This window comes from Phaenicophaeus curvirostris, chromosome 28 (genome assembly GCF_032191515.1).
Source record: "Phaenicophaeus curvirostris isolate KB17595 chromosome 28, BPBGC_Pcur_1.0, whole genome shotgun sequence".
NCBI classification, from domain to species: domain Eukaryota; kingdom Metazoa; phylum Chordata; class Aves; order Cuculiformes; family Cuculidae; genus Phaenicophaeus; species Phaenicophaeus curvirostris.
In genome coordinates this window covers 2926947-2950166 of record NC_091419.1, presented here as the reverse complement: position 1 = coordinate 2950166, position 23220 = coordinate 2926947, and the positions used below count along the sequence as shown (strand labels likewise).

At 57.4% G+C, this 23220-nt stretch overlaps 1 protein-coding gene across 1 annotated transcript; it reads left to right on the top strand.

The window, feature by feature from the left end:
* The first annotated feature begins 755 nt into the window (after nt 1-755).
* Nucleotides 756-23220, top strand: LOC138731666 (unconventional myosin-Vb-like). The gene is made up of 34 exons (XM_069877750.1): nt 756-782; nt 4243-4353; nt 5105-5267; nt 5502-5646; nt 6052-6208; nt 6412-6552; nt 7081-7162; nt 7359-7466; nt 8380-8492; nt 8598-8863; nt 9082-9163; nt 9442-9582; nt 10337-10459; nt 10844-10927; nt 11486-11635; nt 11758-11855; nt 12004-12090; nt 12168-12279; nt 12732-12943; nt 13700-13856; nt 14450-14689; nt 15802-16011; nt 17428-17655; nt 17739-17836; nt 18544-18730; nt 18897-19005; nt 19199-19351; nt 19523-19671; nt 19948-20037; nt 20804-20954; nt 21726-21996; nt 22071-22245; nt 22359-22439; nt 22937-23220. The coding sequence occupies exons 1-34, from the start codon at nt 756-758 to the stop codon at nt 23093-23095; spliced, it is 4860 nt and encodes a 1619-aa protein (XP_069733851.1). The 3' UTR covers nt 23096-23220.

Below are 23220 nucleotides of genomic sequence, written 5' to 3'. Positions count from 1 at the left end.
TCTGGGTTGGAAGGGATCTCAAAGCCCATCCAGGTCCAAGCAATTACGGAAGGCAGGGATAGGAGGAGGGGGAATGGTTTTCAGCTGAAAGAGGGAAGATTGAGATGAGATCTTGGGGAGAAATGTTTTGCTGTGAGGGTGGGGAGGCCCTGGCCCAGGTCACTCAGAGCAGTGGTGGCTGCCCCATCCCTGGAGGGGTTCAAGGCCAGGTTGGATGGGGCTTGGAGCCCCTGATCCAGTGGGAGGTGTCCCTGCCCATGGCAGGAGTGGAGCTGGATGGGCTTGGAGGTCCCTTCCAACCCAAACCATTCCGTGACTGTATGAGCCCTGGAGGAGGGCAATTCCGGGGCATCCTAGGTGGGAGGGGTCTTTGGGTGACCTCGATGGGTTCTTGGGGTGTCCTAGGTAGGGGGGAGGTTGGATTGTCCTGGGGGGGATGTGTTCTAGAAAAGGCTTTGAGTACGTTCCAGGTGGAGCCTTGGGGTGCTCCTTACGGGGATTCTCGAGGTGTGTCGAGTGGGGGGACTCAAGGCGCCCTGCGTGGGGACCCTTGGGATGCCCCATCTAGGGGGGCTCCTGGGGGGCTGCAGTGGAAGGGGCACCAGTCCCAGCCCCCCAGGAGCTGCCTTGCCCCGGGGAGGGGCTGTGGGGCGGGGACCTGGAACCTCCCCCCTCCAATTAGCGGCAATTAGCGGTGATAAATAGGCTGTGGGGAGGGTGAGGGAGTGTTGGCAGCAGTGGAGGAGGGGATCACCATGGCTGCAGGGGACCCGTATGTGCAGGTGAGGGGTCTGGAGGTGTTGTTCCACCTCAGGGTGCTGTGGGGGAGCCCTGCCTACCAGTCTGGGGGGCTTGTGCATCCCCCCCAAGCTGCTGTGGTCTGGGTGTCCCCCAGGGTCCCCTCTCTGCTGGTGCCTAGCCTGGTGGCAGCTCCTGGGGTGCAGGGTGCCTGGTGGCGCATCACCATGGGGCTGGTTGGGGGGGTTGCCCTTGTGGGTCCATCAGTAGCAGTTGCACCCCAATTAATTTGCTCATAGAATTGTGGAATGGTTTGGGTTGGAAGGGACTTAAAGCTCATCCAGGCCCAACCCCTGGCTGTGGACAGAAACACCTTCCACTGGATCAGGTCGCTCAGACCCTCAGGAAGCTCCGTGATGGGAATGTTCATCACAGGTGGGAAGGGTTTAGTGCTGCCTGGGCCAACAAAGCTGGTGAAGGGGCTGGAGAACAAGTCTTGGGAGGAGCTGCTGAGGGCCCTGGGGTCATTTAGCCTGGAGAAGAGCAGGCTGAGGGGAGACCTCATCAGTGTCTTCACCTGCCTGGAAGAAGGTGGTGGTGAGGTGGGTGCTGGGATCTTCTCCCAGGTGACAGGTGATAGGACAAGGGGGAATGGCCTCAAGTTGCTCCAGGGGAGGTGCAGATTGGACATTTGGAAAAACTTCTTCACTGAAAGGTTCTCAGGGAGGTGGTGGAGTCCCCATTCCTGGTGGTATTTAAAAGATGGGCAGATGAGGTACTTAGGCATGTGGTTTAGTGGCAGATAGGTATGCTTGGACTTGATGCTCTTGGTCTTTTTCCACCCTGGTGATTCTATGGTCTCTCCTGCTTCTTGCTCTGCTGGCCTGGCTGCTTTTGTCCCCCAGATCCTGGCTCACATCCTCCTTCCTCCCCCTTGGTCCAGCTCTGCCTCTTGATGTTTCTGCTGTGAGCAGGCAGATGGATAGGCTCTTGCTTTTTACTTTTGCTGCTATGGAGCAAAAATGATCGCTACGGCTGCAGGGCAGATCTGAAATGTGTTTTTTCCTTCCTGGGGGCTCAGCATTATCCTGTGGGGCTGGGGGTTCCAGTATTTGTGGTGATCAGAGGTGCATCCTCATGGTGGGATTGAGGTGTCAACCTAGGTGAAGCAAGGAGCGGTTTTCTGCTTAAGGCATCACAGGTTGCCTTGTCCCAAACCGCTGGCCAGGCTGGGACCAAAGCAGCTGAACAAACCGTAAAATGGTTAGGGTTGGATGGTATCTTAATGCCCATCCAGTTCCACCCTTGCCTTGGGCAGGGACACCTCCCACTGGATCAGGGGCTCCAAGCCCCATCCAACCTGGCCTTGAACCCCTCCAGGGATGGGGCAGCCACCACTGCTCTGGGCAACCTGGGCCAGGGCCTCCCCACCCTCACAGGAAAGAATTTCTTCCCAAGATCTCACCTCAATCTCCCTTCTTGCAGTTTAAACCCATTCCCTCTCATCCTATCCCTGCCCTCCCTGATCCAGAGCCCCTGCCCTCCCTGATCCAGACCCCCTCCCCAGCTTTCCTGCAGCCCCTTTCAGTACTGGAGGCTGCTCGGAGGTCTCCCTTCTCTTCTCCAGCTTGAACAACCCCAACTCTCAGCCTGTCCTTGTACTGGACGTGCTCCTGGCATCGCCTAGAGCCCTGTGGTTGCCTCCCAGTTTTGCAAGCCTGGTGCTTCCTCGGGGAGATGGGGAGTGAGCTGGGTGCACTGGCAGGGATGGGGTTTGGTCCAGCTGTAACCTCAGGCTGCAATCCCAGCGGTGCTGTGTTGGGAAGCTGTACAGTGCACAATTTTCGCTCCCTCCAGCGGCTGCTGCTCGTAAAAGCCAACAGCTTCCACCCCCTGCTTCTCCGCTGCGTGGCCCCTGCAGCCTGACCCCCCTCCTGCCCCCTTTCTTCCCACTGTGAAGCTACACGTTAGGGATTCTGATCCCTCCTTTGATGTGAACCCCAAGTTCAGCCCCTTCCTATCCCCCTCCCCCAAATTTCCAGCCTATTCGGTGCTTGTTTGATCAACTTAAATGATGCGTTAACACATACGCTCTGCGTGCTGCAGGCCTGGAAACGTCTGCTGCAAGCCAAGTTTCCCTGGATTTGCAACATTAGCGAAACCAGGATGGTTTTTCAGGCCCCTCTGGATGAGATGGGTGCATGAGGGGTTGGAGCCCTCTTGCTGCTTTGCGGATCCGGGAGTTTGTGGAAACGCTATGTGCTTGCATCTCAGCCTGAAAACAAAGCTGCAACTAGGGATCATAGAATCATAGAATCACCAGGTTGGAAGGGACCCACCGGATCATGGAGTCCAACCATTCCTATCAAACGCTAACCCATGTCCCTCAGCGCCTCGTCCACCCGTCCCTTAAACCCCTCCAGGGAAGGCGAATTAACCACCTCTCTGGGCAGCCTCTGACAGGGACCAATGACCTTTTCTGTGAATTTTTTTCCTAATCTCCAGCCTGACCCTCCCCTGGGGGAGCTTGAGGCCATTCCCTCTCATCCTGTCCCCTGTCCCTTGGGAGGAGAGCCCAGCTCCCTCCTCTCCACAACCTCCTTTCAGGGAGTTGCAGAGAGCAATGAGGTCTCCCCTCAGCCTCCTCTTCTCCAGGCTAAACATCCCCAGCTCTCTCAGACGCTCCTCTTGTTCTCCAGCCCCTTCCCCAGCTTCATTGCTCTTCTCTGGACTCGCTCCAGAGCCTCAACATCCTTCTTGTGGTGAGGGGCCCAGAACTGACCCCAGGATTCGAGGAGCGGTCTCCCCAGTGCCGAGTCCAGAGGGAGAAGAACCTCCCTGGACCTGCTGGTCACGCTGTTTCTGATCCAAGCCAAGATGCCATTGGCCTTCTTGGCCACCTGGGCCACTGCTGGCTCATGTTCAGTCTCTGTCAACCGACACCCCCGGGTCCTTCTCCACCAGGCAGCTTTCCAGCCAGACTTCTCATAGGGTGGTTGTGCCCTAAGTGCAGGATTTCTCCACCTCTCTTTCTGAGCTTGCAGTTTGGCTTCATCTCTGCCTGCTTGGAGAGCGCGGATGCACCAAGTGCCTGGGAGCAGCCCCCATCCCCTGCAGTCTGGCAGAAGCTGCTGAGATGACGTCCATCAGCTTGGTGCAGAGCAGGACCAAGGGTGTTTTCTGTGCTTCCCAAAGCCTGCCCTGCAGCAGCAGCAGCTGTGATCCCATCCTCATGGTGGACAGTCGTTCCTGGGGTGGGTGGCAGAGCCAGGGAGAAGCAGGGCTCCTGCAGAGTTGGCTTCACAGGCATCTGGAGAGCAGCTGGATTGGACCCCTGCCTGTGGGAGCCAAGGGGTTGTGGGGCACCAAGAAGGGTGCTTAGTCCGTGGCTTGCACCACTGTGATGCTGCTGAGCGCTGGGTTCAGGGGCTGGTGGCCAGATGCTTTCCCTGCCTGCTGGCTGTGGATCTCTGCAGAGGTTCCCCCTCTCCTGTGTCCTTACAGGGTGCCCGAGTGTGGATCCCCGACTGTAGTGAAGTCTGGAAGGTGGCAGAAATCACCAGAAGCTACAAGGAAGGAGATGCTGTTCTCCATCTCCGCCTGGAAGATGGCTCGGTAAGGCTGGAGCTGTGCAGCACAGCAGGTCCCTCCTGGGCATGCTACGTGGTAAGGTGTCCCCAGATGGGGAGGCAGCTTGCCTCTGCATCCCCAAACCAGCCTGGGAGCCTCAGCAGCATGTGGAGAGGCTCAAATATTGCCTGGATACATTCCATCTGGTGTCGGAGCAGAAGCACAGACCCCTGTGTCTGTGTGGCTTCACTGTGCCCCTTGACTGCCCAATCCCCACTGGTCTGAGCTGGTCCCCACAGACCCATCCTACCTTTGTAGGCCTAGCTGCCCCCGCTCAGCACTTAGAATCATAGAATCACCAGGTTGGAAAAGACCCACTGGGTCATCGAGTCCAACCATTCCCATCAAACACTAAACCATGTCCCTCAGCACCTCGTCCACCCGTCCCTTAAACCCCTCCAGGGAAGGGGACTTAACCCCCTCCCTGGGCAGCCTCTGCCAGTGCCCAATGACCCTTTCTGTGAAATATTTTTTCCTCATGTCCAGCCTAACCCTCCCCTGGTGGAGCTTGAGGCCATTCCCTCTCGTCCTGTCCCCTGTCCCTTGGGAGAAGAGCCCAGCTCCCTCCTCTCCACAACCTCCTCTCAGGGAGTTGGAGAGAGCAATGAGGTCTCCCCTCAGCCTCCTCTTCTCCAGGCTAAACAACCCCAGCTCTCTCAGCCGCTCCTCTTGTTCTCCAGCCCCTTCCCCAGCTTCATTGCTCTTGTCTGGACTCACTCTTTCTCCATCCCTGCAGACGCTCGCCTACCCCATTGAATTCCAGCTGCCACCTCTCTGCAACCCCGACTGCCTCTCAGGGGCTGATGACCTGGTGGTCCTGAGCTACCTACATGAGCCGGCCGTGCTGCACTCGCTCCGCCGGCGCTTCCTGGAGGCCAATGCCATCTACACCTACTGCGGTGAGCCCTGTGCCCCCCTCCTGCTCCCCATCCTGTGCCCTTTCTTCACGGCTCCCTGAGGCAGGTGCCCTTCCACTTCTGCACAACCCTCTCTATAGAATCATGGAATGGTTTGGGTTGGAAGGGATCTCAAAACCCATCCAGTTCCAACCCCAGCCATGGGCAGGGACAACTCCCACTGCACCAGGTTGCTCAAAGCCTCATCCATCCTAGCCTTGAACACTCTTCCTTCAGGTATTGTCCTTGTTGCCATCAACCCCTACAAGCCCTTGCCCATCTATGAGGAGGAGGTGATTTATGCCTACAGCGGTCGTGAAATGGGGGACATGGATCCGCACATCTTTGCTTTGGCAGAGGAGGCATACAAGCAGATGGTGAGGTGAGAGTATTCCACGGGAGCATCCCAGGATCGCAGTGAGGAAGACCTAAAGATCCCCCTGGAACTGTGGCATGTCTGTGGAGAGTGCTCCTGCTGGGTCACAGGCTGTCCCCAGCTCATAGGATCATAGGATCCAACCATTCCCATCAATCACTAAACCATGTCCCTCAGCGCCTCGTCCACCCGTCCCTTAAACCCCTCCAGGGAAGGTGACTCAGCCTCCTCCCTGGGTAGCCTCTGACAGTGCCCAATGACCCTTTCCATGAAAAATTTTTTCCTGATATCCACCCTGAACCTCCCCTGGTGGAGCTTGAGGCCATTCCCTCTCGTCCTGTCCCCTGTCCCTTGGGAGAAGAGCCCAGCTCCCTCCTCTCCACAACCTCCTCTCATGTCCCTCTCTGGCAGGTTTGGGAAGAATCAGTCCCTCATCATCAGTGGTGAGTCAGGAGCAGGGAAGACTGTGTCGGCCAAGTATGCCATGAGATATTTCACCACCGTCGGGGGCTGCCTCAGCGACTCCAGCATGGAGGAGAAGGTGCTGGCCTCCAGCCCCATCATGGAGGTGTGTCCCCTCGGGTCCCTGAGCTCTGCATGGGAATAGCTGAGTTGTCCCTGCAGGCTCTCCCTGTGCTCCTCATGGCCTGTATCCTTGCTGAGATGCTGTGCCTGTCTCTGCCCTGTAAAATGAGTGGCAGGGACTGAACTTCTCCAGAGCACCTGGAGATCTGGAGTTAGCTAAATCCTCCTGCCCTCCTTCCCCACCAGGCATTTGGGAATGCGAAGACTACAAGGAATGACAATAGTAGCCGCTTTGGGAAGTACATTGAGATTGGCTTTAGCCAAGCACGTGTCATAGGGGCCACCATCAAAACCTACCTACTGGAGAAGTCCCGTGTCACCTTCCAGGTGGGTCTCTGGGGGGGCATGGGGACAGGGCTGAGTGGAAGCGCCAGTCCTTGGGGTGGGAGGGTACTCCTCCTGGGCATCCTGCATGGCAGCAACCCCCGCACTGCTGAGACAAGCTGTGAGAGGGGAAGAAACATAGAAAAAGCAGGTTGGAAGAGATCGAGTCCAACCATTCCTATCAATCACTAAACCATGTCCCTCAGCACTTTGTCCACCTGTCCCTTAAACCCCTCCAGGGAAGGTGACTCAAACCCCTCCCTGGGCAGCCTCTGCCTGTGACCAATGACCCTTTCTGTGAAAACATTTTTCCTAATGTCCAGCCTAAACCTCCCTTGGCAGAGCTTGAGGCCATTCCCTCTTGTCCTGTCCCTTGTCACCTGGGAGAAGACCCCAGCTCCCTCCTCCCCACAACCTCCTTTCAGGTAGTCGTAGAAAGCAACAAGTCCCTTGTCCCCAAATCTGGGGCTGCAGCCCTGCTGCAGAGGAGCAGGGTGGCCCCAGGTGATCTGGCTTCTTCCTCCTCCACAGGCGAAAGCGGAGAGGAACTACCACATCTTCTACCAGCTCTGTGCCTCAGCCACCCTGCCCGAGCTCCAGGGCCTGGGTCTCCGTGAGTGTCTCCATGTGACCCCAACAAGCCCCATGGCGCATCTTGCTGCCAGCTTGTCCCCTCTGGGAAGTGCCAGCAATTTCCTGGGTGCTGGACAAGGCTCTGCTGCTGCTGGACAACCTGGATTGGGATGAGGGTGGTTGGGAGCATGGTGGGACGCGTTGTGTTGGTTCATAGCCTGTTGTCTTGCTCACAGGTGGGGCAGAGTTCTTCCACTACACCTGCCAGGGCCGATGCGCCACTGCCCAGAGCAGCAAGGATGCAGCTGACTTTGAGAGCACGCGGAATGCCTTCTCGCTTCTGGGTACCGTCCTGGGCAGGGAGGGGGACGGGCAGGGCTGGTTGTCCCACTGCCCTCGCCTCGATGATGCTGTGGGAGTGCTGATGCCAGACATGCCAGCGCTGGGGAGCCTGGCTGTCTCTTGGCCAATTAATGGACTCGGGTTGTGCCGGTAGAGGTTTAGACTGGATTTTGGGAAATACTGCTTTACTGGAAGGCTTGTCAGCTGCCCAGGGAAGTGGTGGAGACATCATCCCTAGAGGGATTTAAAAGATACGTAGACATGGTGCTTAGGGATCTGGTTTAGTGGTGGGCTTGGCAGTCGTAGAATCCCGAGGTTGGAAAAGACCTTTGATATCATCAAGCCAAACCATCCCTGTCCACTATGAAACTTGAGCACTTCCTCTGCTCATCTTTTAAACCCCTTCAGGGATGGTGACCCCACCACCTCCCTGGGAGCCTCTGCCAATGCCTGAGAACCCTTTCAGTAAAGAAATTTTTCCTAATGTCCAATCTGAACCTGCCCTGACACCAGCTTTAGGCCATTTCGTCTCATCCTGTCACTTGGGAGAAGACACCAACCTTGCTACAACCTCCTTTCAGGCAGTTGTAGACAGTGATAAGGTCTCCCCTCAGCCTCTTCTTCTCCTAAACAGACCCAGGTCCCTCAGCCACTCCTTGTAAGATCTGTTCTCTAGCTCTTTCCCCCTTCTCTGGACTCACTCCAGGATCTCAATGTTTTTCTTGGAGCGAGGGCCCCAAAACTGAACACAGGTTGCGAGTTAGGTGTAAGATTTATGTTTGGACTCGATCTTAAAGGTCTTCTCCAGCCTAAACTATTCCGTTTCCTACTCCTGGTTGTGTGATGCAGGGGTTGGGACCAGCAGTGGGTTGGGGGAAGCTTGGGGAGTCCCTCAGGCCTGTGCTGTGCCCACAGGTGTCCCCGAGGCTGACCAGCTGGATCTCTTCACCATCCTCGCTGCCATCCTGCACCTGGGCAACGTGGTGGTCAGAGGGAAGGATCGCCGCGGGGACGGCTGCGTGGTGGAGGTGGGGAGGAGCGTGGTGCCTGCATCCTACATCCCAAGCTGGCCCCTGGGCTGCAGGAGTCACATCATCTCAGCAACACCATGGTGACAACTTGTCTCTTTGCAGCCTTCTGATGAGGCCCTAGGGCTGTTCTGCACGCTGCTGGGCATCGAGGCGTCGCAGGTGACGCGCTGGCTCTGCCACCGCAAGCTGGTCACTGCGGGCGAGACCTACCTGAAGCCTCTCTCCAGGCAGCAGGCACTCGACTCCAGGGATGCTCTGGCCAAGCACATGTATGGGCAGGTCTTCAGGTGGATAGTGAGCAGGTTCAACCGTGCTCTCCGGTCACCGGAGGGCCACCACACCTCCATTGGCATCCTGGATATCTATGGGTAAGAGCTGCTCTCCTCGTCTGGCTTGCCTGGAAGAGCGTGGTCCTGTTTCTACATCAGTTATGGCTTTGGGTCTGCAGCCACCAGCTGCCCCAGTTGGGACACAGGGCAGTTCTTCTTGGGTACTGGTGGTGCTGGTTGGGTGCCTGTGTCTGGAGCTTGTGGCTGGCTAGGGTGGCTCTGCCCAGCAGCCTCAGGCAGGTCTCTGCTGCCCACAGGTTTGAGATGTTTGAGCTCAACAGCTTTGAACAGTTCTGCATCAACTATGCCAATGAGAAGCTGCAGCAGCTCTTCAACCTGGTGGGTGCAACTTGGATGCATCTCCTTGCTGGGAGCTGGTGAGGGTGGGACTTGTGTATCCCTGCTGTTGCTTTTGGTGTTCTCTGCCTTAAGCGTGGCCGGTACCTCAGTTCCTGCAAACACGGGGTCTGGGAGGCTACTGGATCTGGGCATGGTCCCTTCTTTCTTCCAAAGGGCTCCTGCTCCAGGAGATGGGCTGCTCAGGTGTCTTAAGGAAACCAAACCATTGGGTGCAGCCACCTTTGTCCCCTCCTGACTCTGCTCTCCCTGCCCTCCAGCACGTCTTCAAGCTGGAGCAGGAGGAGTACGTGACTGAGGAGATCCCTTGGGTCTTTGTTGACTTCTGTGACAACCAGCCATGCATTGAGCTCATTGAGGGCCGTCTGGGCATCCTGGACCTGCTGAATGAGGAGTGCAAGGTGGGAAAGCTGCCTGGAGGAGAAAGACCGAGGGGTATTGGTTGACAGCAACTGAACATGAGCCAGCAGTAGTCTAAGCTGGCCAAGGCCAATGGCATCTTGGCTTGTATGAGAAATGGTGTGACCAGCAGGTCCAGGGAGGTTCTTCTCCCTCTGGACTCGGCACTGGTGAGACCACACCTCGAATCCTGGGGTCAGTTCTGGGCCCCTCACCACAAGAAGGATGTTGAGGCTCTGGAGTGAGTCCAGAGAAGAGCAACGAAGCTCGGAAAGGGCCTGGAGAACAGGAGGAGCGTCTGAGAGAGCTGGGGGTGTTTAGCCTGGAGAAGAGGAGGCTGAGGGGAGACCTCATTGCTCTCTCCAACTCCCCTGAAAGGAGGTTGTGGGGAGGAGGGAGCTGGGCTCTTCTCCCAAGCGACAGGGGCCAGGACGAGAGGGAATGGCCTCAAGCTCCACCAGGGGAGGTTCAGGCTGGACATCAGGAAAAAAAATTTCATGGAAAGGGTGATTGGGCCCTGGCAGAGGCTGCCCAGGGAGGGGGTTGAGTCACCTTCCCTGGAGGTGTTTAAGGGACGGGTGGATGAGGTGCTGAGGGACATGGTTTAGTGATTGATGGGAATGGTTGGACTCGATGATCCAGTGGGTCTTTTCCAACCTGGTGATTCTATGATTCTGTGAAAGGGATGCTGGGAGCAGACTGCTGTGGCCACCCAGATCCCCTCCACTGCTTCTTTTTGACCTGTTTGCCTTTCAGATGCCCACAGGCAGTGATGGGAGCTGGGCCCAGAAGCTTTACCAGACCCACCTGGGCAGCTCCCACTTCCAGAAGCCCAAGAGGCCCACGGATGCTTTCATTGTCTGCCACTTTGCTGGCAAGGTAGGGAAAGCTGTGGTAGTGCAGCCAGGGAGAGCTCAGCGGTGGCTCTGCACCCATGGGTACTCAGCTTGTCCTCTCTAGAGCTGGTGGTGGCAACTCCTGCTCTGAGTAGCTGTGGCCGCTGTCTGCACCCTCCCAGGCTGGGAAGTGGCTTCTGCTGCTGAGGGCTGGGCTGCAACTCTTGAGGGAAACGATACAGGATCTCTGGCTGTGATGGTTCCCATCAACAGCCTCGCACAAGGGCAGGAGCCGGGGCAGTGCGGCCACCACCAGTTCTGACTCTTGCAAGGATTTCTTCCAAGTGTCTCCAAGCAAAGCCCTGCTGTGCCAAGCCAATCTGGGGAGCTGCAGGCTAATGCTGGTGCTCGCCTTGTCTCCTGCCAGGTGGAATACCAGTGTGAGGGGTTTGTGGAGAAGAACCGGGACACTGTCCCTGAGGAGCTGGTGGGACAGCTGCGAGCCAGCAAGGTGAGAACCACCTCGAGGAGGGGCTGGAGGGGGCAGAGCCTGGCTGGCATGTGGCCCCAGGAGCCTAGGGATGGAGAGGGCTGGTGGTGGAGGTGGTACACGGTCTGCCAGCACAGCTCCATGCAGTGCTGGTCAGGATGCCCCAAGATAGGTGTGGGTGCTCCTCATCATGTTCCCCTGCCTTGAGCTTCCCCATCTTGGGGTGATACCTTGGCCATGTTCCTGTGGAGGGGGCTTGGAGGGTCCTGCTGCTTGTAGGTCTGTAACACTGTCACTTCTCCATTCCTTCCTGCACGTGGTGCTGGCAGAAGGTAAGGGACATCTTGGCGGGCTCTTGAGGACACCTGGGAAGGTGCTTGTGGCTTGCACTTAGGTTTTTCTGGGGGAAGCAGCAGCTGGGCACAGCTGGATCTGGCACATCTGGGCTGGAGCAGGGCAGAGGGTTGCACAGCGGGTTGGTCTCTGTGGAGCCTGTGGTCTTGTCTTCTGCCAGTGATGGCTCTCTTGGGATTGGGTGATCTTTGCAAGGCCTGGCTCTCACAGCTCTGCTCTGCGCAGTCTGCCCTGCTCGCTGAGCTTTTCCTGGAGGACGGCGACGGCCCCATGTCCCTGCAGTCCCGCAGGTCCAGCGGGCCCAGGATGGCTGGTCGCCTCAGCCGCAGGTCACTGCCTGGTAGCCAGAAGATGAAGAAATCCATCTCCAGCCAGGTATGGGGTGGATGGGATAATGTGTGCTGGGGCTGGGACCCATGTGTGTCCTGGCCCAGGGAATCCCATGAGCCCCAAGATGCTCCTGCTGGCCCTGACCACGCTTGCCTTGTCTTCTGCAGTTCAAAGCCTCCCTGAAGAAGCTGATGGAGATGCTGGGCAGCACTACCTCACACTACATCCGCTGCATCAAACCCAACGATGGCAAACAGCCCTTTGTGTGAGTGCCTCGCCAGGGCTGCTGGAGGGGCTGGGGACACTGGGGGGCACTGCTGTCCTTCCAGTCTGTGTCCCTGGTCTCAGATTGCTTGGAGCGTGCCAAGCTGGCTAGGACCTATTCTAGCTCATCAGCCCTTTTTCTGGCCCAGGTTTGACTCTAGGCGAGCAGTGGAGCAGCTGCGAGCTTGTGGGGTCCTGGAGACCATCCGGATCAGTGCCTCGGGCTACCCTTCCAGGTACCCCCCTTCTTCAGTAGCACTCTGGGTGCTCTTCCTCCTCCAGCTTTAGCTCTGAACCTCCTCTATCCTCATAGGTGGTCGTACCAAGAGTTTTTGGAGAGGTACCGGGCTCTGGTGAGCAGAGAGGAGCTGATGAGCACTGATGTGAAGCAGATCTGCAGCCTTGCTCTTGAGAGGCTGCTCCAAGTAAGGGTCCTGCTTGGGGGTGCAGTTGTGGTACCGTAGAATGGTTTGAGTTGGAAGGGACCTTAAAGCCCATCCAGTTCCACCCTCTTGCCATGGACCCACTAGATCAGGTTCCTCCAAGCCCCATCCAACCTGGCCTTGAACCCCTCCAGGGATGGGGCAGCCACCACTTCCCTGGGCAACCTGGGCCAGGGCCTCCCCACCCTCATAGTGAAGAATTTCTTCCTAATGTCGAATCTAAATCTTCTCCCTCCCATTTTAAAGCTATAGAAGATCCCTTGCAGATGATTCTTCTCATGTGTGGGTGCTCACTGGGGCACAGAAACATCTGAGCTGGGAGATGGGGAGGAGCTCAGCTTCTAGGGATGTTGGATGGGGCATCAGTGACATGAAAAGCACACTCCAGGAGTGATGCTCTATCTCTGGAACTGTGACTCCACCTTTGCCTACAGGACCCCAACAAATACCAATGTGGGAAGAGGAAGGTGTTTTTCCGGGCTGGTCAAGTGGCTCACCTGGAGGAGCTGAGGTGCCAGCGCCTCAGGGCAGCCTGTACCCTGCTGCAGCAGCATCTGCGGGGCTGGCTGGCACGGAGGCACTTTGCACGGGCACGGGCTGCGGCGATTTGCCTGCAGCGTCACGCCCGGGGCATGCTGGCCCGGAGGTGAGAGGGGAACAACGGGGCTTGGGGGGAGCTGCAGAGAGCTGAGACAGAGCCTTGTGGTTGTCTGGGCTCTGGGCTGGGCTCTGCCTTGGGGAGTCCCTGTGATACGGGCTGGGCTGCAGGCATAGAATCACTGGGTTGGAAATGACCCGCTGGGTCATCCAGTCCAACCATTCCCATCAGAGAAGAGCTTCTCCCATCTGGGAGAAGAGCCCAGCTCCCTCCTCACCACAACCTCCTTTCAGGGAGTTATAGAGAGCAATGAGGTCTCCCCTCAGCCTCCTCTTCTCCAGGCTAAACACCCCCAGCTCTCTCAGATGCTCCTCTTGTTCTCCAGCCCCTTCCCCAGTTTCATTGCTCTTCTCTGGACTTGTTCCAGAGCCTCAACATCCTTCTTGTGGTGAGGGGCCCAGAACTGAACTTGGGGCATCTCTGCACCATGGGCTGGGCTGCAGGCTCAGGTGCCCCCTTGCCCAGCTCCTCTGCCCTCACTTTTGGGCTTGGGCAACCCACCTTGCCCACCTGCTGTTCTCCTTGTGGGCTTGGGCACAAATTGCCCAGCTTCTTTTGCCCTCATTTTCAGGCTTGGGTGCTCCTTGCCAGCTGTTATGCCCTCCCTGTGGGCTCAGGTGCCCCTTGACCAGCTCCTTTGCCCTTGCTCTCAGGCTCGGGTGCCCCTTGCCCAGCTCCTCTCTTCTTCCTGTGGGCTTGGGCACCTCTTGCTCATCCTCTCTGACCTCCCTGCCCTCCCTGCAGGTTTGTCAGGATGCTCCGAAGGACCAGAGCTGCTGTGATGCTGCAGAAGACCCTGAGGATGGTTTTGGCCCGGCGCTCCTACCTCTGCACACGCCAGGCTGTCATCACTATCCAAGCCTTTGCCCGGGGCATGTTTGCCCGACGTCTCTACCGACAGGTAGGAGCCTGTCAGGGCAGCGAGTGTCCCAATCCCACCTGGGGGGATTGGAGAACAGGCCATTTTGGAGAACAAGCCTTATGAGAAGCGGCTGAGAGAGCTGGGGTTGTTTAGCCTGGAGAAGAGGAGACTGAGGGGAGACCTCATTGCTCTCTCCAACTCCCTGAGAGGAGGTTGTGGAGAGGAGGGAGCTGGGCTCTTCTCCCAAGGGACAGGGGACAGGACGAGAGGGAATGGCCTCAAGCTCCCCCAGGGGAGGTTCAGGCTGGATATCAGGAAAAAAATTTTCACAGAAAGGGTGATTGGTCCCTGGCAGAGGCTGCCTAGGGAGGGGGTTGAGTCCCCTTCCCTGGAGGGGTTTAAGGGACGGGTGGACGAGGTGCTGAGGGACATGGGTTAGTGATTGATGGGAATGGTTGGACTCGATGTGATGGATCTTTTCCAACCTGGTGTGTGATTCTGTGATTGATTCTGTGATTCTGTGATTGATTCTGTGATTCTGTGATTGATTCTGTGATTCTGTGATTGATTCTGTGATTCTGTGATTGATTCTGTGATTCTGTGATTGATTCTGTGATTCTGTGATTCTGTAGATGGTGTGGCACCAGAAAGCTGTGGTCATCCAGGCTGCTGTCAGGGGCTGGTTGGCCAGGAGCCGCTACTCCCGCTTGCGCGGGGCTGTCATCTACCTTCAGTGCTGCTACCGCCGGGTGCAGGCGTGCCGGGAGCTGCGGCGGCTTCGTGCCGAGGCGCGCTCGGTCGAGCACTACAAGCAGCTGCACAAGGGCATGGAGATCAAGGTCATCCAGCTGCAGTGTAGGCTGGATGAGCAGGTGGGTGCTGGCTTCAGCCCTTCATGCGTTCCAGGGTGTGAAGGAAGCTGAGTTTTGCCAACCACTTCTTGCTGACCTCTTTGTAGCAGTCCCTGTGCAGCCAAAACCATGCCTGCTCTTGTCTTCAGTCCTCTCTTGGCCCTGGGGTGGGAGCTGACCCTGCTCAATGTGTCCCCAGGCAGGAGTTATGACTAGGTTTTCTATGCTCCTTATGGAAGGAGGCTGAGGGGAGACTTTATCGCTGTCTATAGCTACCTAAAAGGAGGTTGCAGAGAGGTGGGTGTTGGTCTCTTCTCCCAAGCACTAGGACAAGAGGGAATGGCCTCAAGCTGCATCAGGGGAAGTTTAACTTGGACATCAGGAAAATCTTCTTCACCGAAAGGGTTCTCAAGCCCTGACAGAGGCTGCGCAGGGTGGTGGTGGAATCCCCATCCCCTGAGGTGTTACAAGATGGGCAGATGAGGTGTTTGAGGACATGATTTAGTAATAGACAGGTGTGGTTGGAGCTGATGATCTCTGAGGTGTTTTCCAACCGAATGGTTCTACAATAAGTAGAGCTGATGGCCTTGAAGATGGGCTGAGCACCCTCTTGGGTTCTTGGTTGGGTGCAGCCTTGCAGCATGGTGTTATGTGCTGGGAACCGTTCTGTGAGCAAGGTGGGGTGAACATGGCACGTTCTCCACTGCTTTCCTGCTGCCAGCACCTGCTGGCACCATCAGGGTGAGCATCTCTGCTTTGGCAGCCACTGCTCCACTTCTGGGGGTGTCTGTGGTGGGGGGAAGGAGGGCTCCTGTGGTATGATCCTGACTCTGAGGGCTGGGAGAAGGCAAGCTAGAAAATCCTGCAGGATATGGAGGTGGATATTGGGTTGTAAAGCCGTAGCAAAGCTTTTGTGTAGCTCCATGTGGGATGACGTGTCATGATGAGCTGCTCTCCCAGACCTGAGTGTTCTCCAAGGTGATACTGGAGGACCAGAGCTCCAAACAGATGGGAAATGAGGTATCATTTTGCACGGGCAGCCTGAGTATGTGTGGGCTCCCCTTGATGGGAGATATGGGGATATGTCCTTGTTCCTGGCCACCTTCCTGACATGCTCTGCCCTCTGGCCCAAGGCCCAGGAGAAGCAGCGCCTGGTGGAGCAGCTCTTGGGGCTGAACACTGCTCATGCTGAGGAGGTGCAGCGCCTGCGGGCGGAGATACAGCAGCTGAAGGAGGATGTGGCCCGTGACGCCCAGGTCCAGCAGCTGCAGGAGCGGCTAGTTGAGGTGGAGATGCACAGTGTGAAGAGCAGCTTGGACCAGGAGGCCAAGGAGCTCAGGCAGGTCTGTCTGCTCTTGTTTTGCTGGGGTTCTTCAGGGATGTGGCAGCACATGGTGCTTCCTGTCATGGGGTGGTTCCTGGAGGACACCTCTGGTAGCCAAGGCTCTACCTGTGCCTCTATTTTCCTGCAGCGCTTGACAGAGGTGGAAGCAGTGAAGCTGCAGCTGGAGGAGGAAAGGGATGCTCTGCTCCAGCGTGTGTCAAAGCAATCGCAGGAGCTGGAAGGTAAAAAGGGGTCCTTAGCTCATTCCTCTGGGTCTGGTGTGGGTCCTGGCTTGGCTTGGGGGCTGGAGAACAGGCCTTATGAGGAGTGGCTGAGAGAGCTGGGGGTGTTTAGCCTGGAGAAGAGGAGGCTGAGGGGAGACCTCATTGCTCTCTCCAACTCCCTGAAAGGAGGTTGTGGAGAGGAGGGAGCTGGGCTCTTCTCCCAAGGGACAGGGGACAGGACGAGAGGGAATGGCCTCAAGCTCCACCAGGGGAGGTTCAGGCTGGACATTAGGAAAAAATTTTTCACAGAAAGGGTCATCGGGCACTGGCAGAGGCTGCCCAGGGAGGGGGTTGAGTCACCTTCCCTGGAGGGGTTTAAGGGATGGGTGGACAAGGTGCTGAGGGTCATGGTTTAGTGTTTGATAGGAATGGTTGGACTCAATGATCCAGTGGGTCTCTTCCAACCTGGTTATTCTATGATTCTGTACTCCCTGCTGTGTCCACCCCCTCGCAGAGCAGAACCAGCGTGCGGCGCAGGAGAGCCGGGGGCTGCAGCAGGAGCTGGAGGAGGAGCAGGCACGCTACCAGAGCCTGGTGCAGGACTACACCCGCCTGGAGCAGGGCTATGAGAACCTGCAGGATGAGGTGGCCTTCCACAGGGTGAGTGGCTAGCATGGATGTGGGGAAGCTCAGGACAGGCCAATCCCTCTCTCTTGGATCATTGAGGGGGAGCAGGCAGTGCTGGCTGCTCTGGGGTCACCCTCTGTGGGAGAAGTGGGTTCCCCAGCTCATGAGCTGTGAGATCTTCAAGCCAAGGGGATCCTCCTAAGGCTGCTGCTACTCTGCCCCAGCTGATGTGCTCTGGGTGTGAGGAGCAACCTTGTCCTTTTCTCTCTCCACTCAGCAAAGCACCTTGAGACGGTCCCCTTCATCGGAGAGTTTCTTTGGCTCGGAGAGCAGCTACTTGTCTTCCATGTCCACAGTTCCCTCGCGAGATAGCTCTGACCAGCAGGCTGAGGCTAGTGGTGACAATGGTGGGGACAGAAGGGTGGGGGTGACAAGGGGACTGGCTGTCCTTTCACCTGGCTATGGGGATGGCTGTGCCTTGGGGCTCCTGGCTGGGTTCTGGTCCCATCATGAGGGGTGTCTGTGGGTGTTTTGGTGCTGGTGCCCAGCACTGGCTGCTGTGCCAATCCTGTCTCTGCACCCAGGGGCTAGAGGATCTTGTGCAGCCGGTGCCAGAGGGGCCACAGCCCAGCGGTGAGGTGATGCTCAACCGCAGTGGGGGCCAGGATCCCTTTGAGAAGGCCTATCTTCTCCTCGTGGGGCAGCTCGAAGCCGTCAACAAGGAGCTGGCCCGGACCCGGGAGGAGCTGCAGCGATCCAGGGCCCCTGTGGAGTCAGAGGAGAGGAAACCTTTGAGCTTCCTTAAGCGCAGGGTGAGTCCCTGCCCCGCTGCAGTGAAGCAGAGCCAGATCCAGGCTGGTGGGGCTGGCCTCATCCTGCTCTCCTCCCCCTACAGAACTTATCTGAGATGCTGGGGCTGGGCAGGAGCCTGGAGAAGGTGGCAGGTGATGATGACTTGAAGCATGCATATGATGCAGTGCAGGTAGCCAACAGGTGAGTGTGGTCCCAGGGAGATGTTCCCCAGCTAAGGCTGCCTTCCCTACAGTGGGTTGATGGATCCATGCCGCTGGTGGTGGGGCTTTTGCTGCTGTCTTAGTCAGCCATTACTTGGATTTATAGAACCATTGAACCATTAAGGCTGGAAAAGACCTCCAAGCTCATCCAGTCCAACTGTCAACCCAACACCACCCTATCTACTAAACTATGTCCCCAAGTGCCACATCTACATGGCTTTTGAGCCCCTCCAGGGAAGGTTGCAGCTGCAGCTCCTCTTTGCAGTAGCCACCTCCTTATGTTCTCTTGGTACCATTAACCCTAACTGGACTGGGAGAGCAAGAGCAGCCCCTTGCTGCCCAGCTGGCTGCGGGGCAGCCCTGGCTCCCCTTCCCTTCCCAGCTGCGTGTTCCTGTGTGGCTGGTGCATCCCACCTTGCTCTAAGCATGAGTGGACTGGATGCCTGTGGCTCAACAGGAGCTTGTGAAAAGGGTAGGGTTGGTGCAGGCTGTTCCTGGGCTGTGCTGAATATGCTCAGTGCAGCTGCAGGGGAGATAGATGTTCTGCTAGTTCAGCTGGGTGAAAGGGGAATGTTCCCAGCTCCGAGGCTTCAGGGCAGAAATCCCTCCTCAGCCTCCCCAAGGGCTGGGGTCTGGCAGCTGAAGGAGACTGGTGCCTCAGTTTCCCTGGGGTTGTGTGTGTTGCAGGCTGCTGGTGAGGCAGCTGCAGGAGGAGAAGCAGCAGCACGACGAGGAGGTAGAAGGGCTGCACCTTGACATCTGTTCCCTCAAGCAGCTGAGCCAGCAGCAGACAGCCCTCCTCCAGGATCTGCAGCGGCAACAGGGGCAGGAGGATCTGCAGCACCATGTCCTGCGGCTCAAGGAGGAGAACTGGGTAAGGTGGGTGGGTTGGCTTGCCCTTGCCTTGTGCTGAGCTGAAGTAGCCTCTTGGGAAGCTGTGCGGGCTGCATCCTCCCAGCCCTGCTCCACTTGGTGGGTGCTGGTGGGGATGCCCAGCTGAGGGAGGCTGACTGAGCCCTGCTGGGGCTGTTTCTGCCCAGGAGCTGACCCAGAGGCTGGAGAAGCAGGAGAGGACCACGGTGAAGCTTCAGAAGCAGCTGAGAGTGTATGTGAAGCAGATCCAGGAGCTCACAGGCAAGTGCCTGCATGGTAGGGAGGTACGGGGCTGGCTAGAAGGTTCCCAGCTTGGTTTGAAGCTGGAGCATCACCTAACCTCAACGTGGGGAGCAGAGTCTTTCCCAGACACGTTAGGGAGCATCAGCTTGAACTGAGCTGAGGGGACCTGATCTGTGTCCTACAGCCCAGGACACAGCAGGATGTGACCTGTGCTCCTCTCCCCCAGTGAACAGAGATGCTGTCAGGCCAGCACAGGAGCTGGTGTCTGCCGTGGTCCCATCCCGGTCCCCCGTGGTCTCGCCCCTGGCTGGGCTGTCCCAGGCCATGTTAGCATGGAGGATAGAGGACGAAGGGCGCATTATCAAGGCCATCATCACAGGTAGGGTTTGGAGAGATGGAGACTCCTTACCCAAGCTTGCTCTTTGTTAGGGTTCCTTGCCTGTCTCTGTGTGAGCTCCTCCTTTCAGTGTTGCTGGGGCAGCATCTTGTCTGGCTCAGAACCAGCTTTCTGTAGCTGCCAGGATGCCACCTGCCCTGCTTTCCCCTGCAGACTACAAGCCGCAGAGCCCTGGGGCGCTCCCAGACCTGCCAGCCTACATCCTCTTCCTGTGCTTCCGGCATGCGGACCACTGCCGTGATGAGCCAAGAGCCCGCTCACTCCTGGATGCAGCCATTGATGCCATCAAAAGGGTCATGAAGGTGCTGGGCTTGGGGGCGTGGGTTGGGCTGACGAGCAGGAGATCTGCTGGCTGAGGTGGGATGGTCCCCAGGGTGTAGTGTGCTGCGTCCAGCCTGAGCATCTCCGAGGGTGAGGGGTGCTCCTGGGTGCTGTGAGAGGCTCTGATAGCTCTGCACCCCCAAAGCCCTCATCAGGTTAGCTTGGTGTCACTCATGGAGCTACCATGGGGTGTGAGGGTTTGCTGGTGTCACTGCCAGGCCTCTGCTGACCCCAGCGCTCTCCATTCCCTCCCGCAGAAACACAGTGGTGACTTTGACACGGTGGCTCTCTGGCTCGCCAACACCTGCCGGCTCCTGAACTGCCTGCGCCAGTACGGCCAGGATGAGGTAGGGCTGAGCCACCAACTCCTTGGGAAGGGTGGGACCTTAATGGGGACAGGGTTTGTCCACATCTGGGGCTGCATCCCTTAAACCGGGTAGACAGGGATGTGCTGGGCTGACACTGCTCAACACTTCCTTGGGGATCTGTCTTCCTGGTGCTGCTGGCTCTGACCTGACTTTGGATCATAGAACATCTGCAATGTTCTGGAATCCCCAACATAAGAAGGAGATGGAATTGTTGGAAAGGGTCAGAGGAGGGCTATGAAGATCTGAGAGCTGGAGCGCCTCTGCTATGAGGAGAGGCGGAGAGAGTTAGGTTTCTTCAGCCTGGGGAAGAGAAGGCTCTGGGGAGACCTTAGAGCAGCTTCTAGTACTGAAAGGGGCTCCAGAAAAGCTGGAGAGGGGCTCTTTACGAGGTCCTGGAGTGACAGGATGAGTGAAAATGGCTTTAGAGTGGAAGGGGAAAGGTTTAGATTAAACATGAGTAAGAAATTCTTCACAATGAGGGTGGGGAGGCCCTGACCCAGGTTGCCCAGAGCAGCGGTGGCTGCCCTATCCCTGGAGGTGTTGAAGGCCAAGTTTATGGGGCTTTGAACAATGGGATCCATGGCAAGGGGGTTGGAACTGGATGATCTTCAAGGTCCCTTCCAGCCCAAACCATTCTATGACTCGATGAATGTCCTGAGTTAGAACAGACCCTTAAGAAGGATCATAGATTCATAGGACAAACACAACATTCATACCATGAATTCACACCTGCTTGTACCCTCAGAGATACTGGCAGGAGAACACGGCGCGGCAGAACGAGCATCGCTTGCAGAACGTGGACCCCCAGAGCTCCTGCTGCAGCCTGGGTGTGCTGGCTGTCCAGCTCTACCAGCAGCTCATCCGCACAGCTGAGAAGAGCCTCAAACCCATGATCGGTACAGCCTGGGGGCTTGGAGGGCACCTGGGGGTTGCTGGTGGAGGGAGGGAGGGAGCGCTGTGCTGTGTGTGATCTGCCTGCTCTGTTACAGAGGCTGCACCTAGAGTTGGGGAGAAGGTCGGCTCTGAAATGGGGGCCCCTTCCATTAGGGACCATGTGCTCCTTGAGCCTCTTGTCTTGGATGAGGTGGCTGGGGAGCTAAAGTAGGCTCAGCAGCCTGGGGACCTTGGGCTTTATCCATGGGGAGCCACCTCTGTCATAGAATCCTGGAACAGTTTGGGTTGGAGGGGACCTCAAAGACCATCCAGTTCCAACCCTGCCAGGGCAGGGACACTTCTTCCTGGATCTGGTTGCTCCAAGCCCCATCCAACCTGGCCTTGAACCCCTCCAGGGATGGGGCAGCCACCACTGCTCTGGGCAACCTGGGCCAGGGCCTCCCCACCCTCATCCTGAAGAATTTCTTCCTATTGTCTGATCTAAATCTTTGGCGTTCCAATTTAAAGCTGTTCCTCCTCACCCTATCACTCCAGACCCTTGTTAAAAGCCCCTCCCCGGCTTTCTTGCAGCCCCTTTCAGCCCTTGAAGCTGCTTTAAGGTCTCCCTGGAGCCTTCTCTTCTCCAGGCTCAACAACCCCAACTCTCTCAGCCTGTCCTAGTAGCAGAGGTGTTCCAGCCCCAGCTGGGACACAGCCAGGGAGCAGTGTAGTGGCTGTTTGAGGCATGATGCAAGGTCTCTGGCTCGTTATGATGAGTTTTCTCTCTCCCTTAGTTGCTGCAATGCTGGAGAGTGAGCCCATCCAGGGCTTGTCCTCCTCCTGCCCTCCTGGCCACCGCCGCTCCTCATCAACCCCTGCCCACCCCCTGCCTGAGCTGCTGCAGCAGCTGAGCTCCTTCCAAGCTGCGCTGGAGCGCTATGGGCTGTTCCCCAGCGTGGGCCACCAGGCTCTGCGCCAGCTCCTCTTCCTCATCAGTGGCACCACCCTCAACTACCTGTTGCTGAGGAAGGACACGTGCTCCTGGAGCCGTGGCATCCAGCTCAGGTGGGTCCCCGAGCAGGACAAGGGGAGCTGGGCTACGAGCTGTGCCCTCCTCCTGACCTGGTTCCCCTTGGCAGGTACAACATCAGCCGCTTGGAGCAGTGGCTGCGCGCAGAGGGGCTGCAGCAGAGTGGGGCACACGAGGTGCTGGAGCCCCTGCTCCAGGCTACCCAGCTGCTGCAGGTGAAAAAAGTGACAAAGGAAGATGCTGGAGCTCTCTGTAGCCTGTGCACGGTGCTGACGCCCCAGCAGGTACTGGGGGGTTGGAGCTTGCTGCCTCCTGGGTCGTGATGCTCCTTGACCTCTCTGGGCGCACTAGGGCTGCCAGTCTCTTCCCTGCTTCTGGTACCCACCATCTCCTCCAGGTAGTCAAGATCCTCCGGGCTTACACCCCAGCGGATGGGTTGGAGGAGCGCATCAGCCCCAGCTTCATCAGCAGCGTTGAGGTAAGAGGGTCGTAGTGTTGGGGGAAGATCTGTCCTACACGGACCTCCTTTCTGAGGCAGCCTTGGATGTGAGTCCTGGGGTTGTTCAGCCTGGAGAAGAGGTGGCTGAGGGGAGACCTCATTGCTCTCTACAACTACCTGAGAAGAGATAGTGGGGAGGAGGGAGCTGGGCTCTTCTACCAAGTGACAGGGGACAGGACGAGAGCGAACGGCCTCAAGATCCGCCAGGGGAGGTTCAGGCTGGACATTAGGAAAAAAAATTTCACAGAAAGGGTCATTGAGCACTGTTAGAGGCTGCCCAGAGAGGGGGTTGAGTCACCATTCCTGAAGGAATTTAAAAGACTTTAAAATTTAAAAGAATTAAAAAGAAAGAATTTAAAAGGGGAATGAGGTGCTCAGGGACATAGCTTAGCGATTGATGGGAATGGTTGGACTCGATGATCCAGTGGGTCTTTTCCAACCTAGTGTTTCTGTGATTCTCCTGTCCTCCCCTGCAGAAGCAACTGCAGGACCAGTATGGAGAGAGACCCAGGCAGCTCCTGGTGGACACTAGCCACGTCTTCCCTGTGCACCTGCCCTTCGCTGCCTCCCCCCTGCACCTGGATGAGCTGCGCATCCCCAACACCCTCAATCTGCCCTTCCTTGTCGGCCTCTGAGCCAAAGTCCAGGCCTGGGCCACAGCCAGTGCCCGACGGAGGGATGTTTGAACCTTCTGAGGTGGGAGAAGGCCATGAAGGTGGGGATGCAGCGCTCGGTGTGTGCTGTACTGCTGAGAGGTTCG

What these genes read in the sequence shown, in the direction of transcription:
- LOC138731666 (XM_069877750.1), top strand. Translation starts at nt 756, where the DNA reads ATGGCTGCAGGGGACCCGTATGTGCAG. An exon ending in TGCAGCAGCTCTTCAACCTG is followed by an intron (nt 9,164 to 9,441) that starts GTGGGTGCAACT and finishes CCTGCCCTCCAG; the next exon opens with CACGTCTTCAAGCTGGAGCA. An exon ending in CTCTTGAGAGGCTGCTCCAA is followed by an intron (nt 12,280 to 12,731) that starts GTAAGGGTCCTG and finishes CTTTGCCTACAG; the next exon opens with GACCCCAACAAATACCAATG.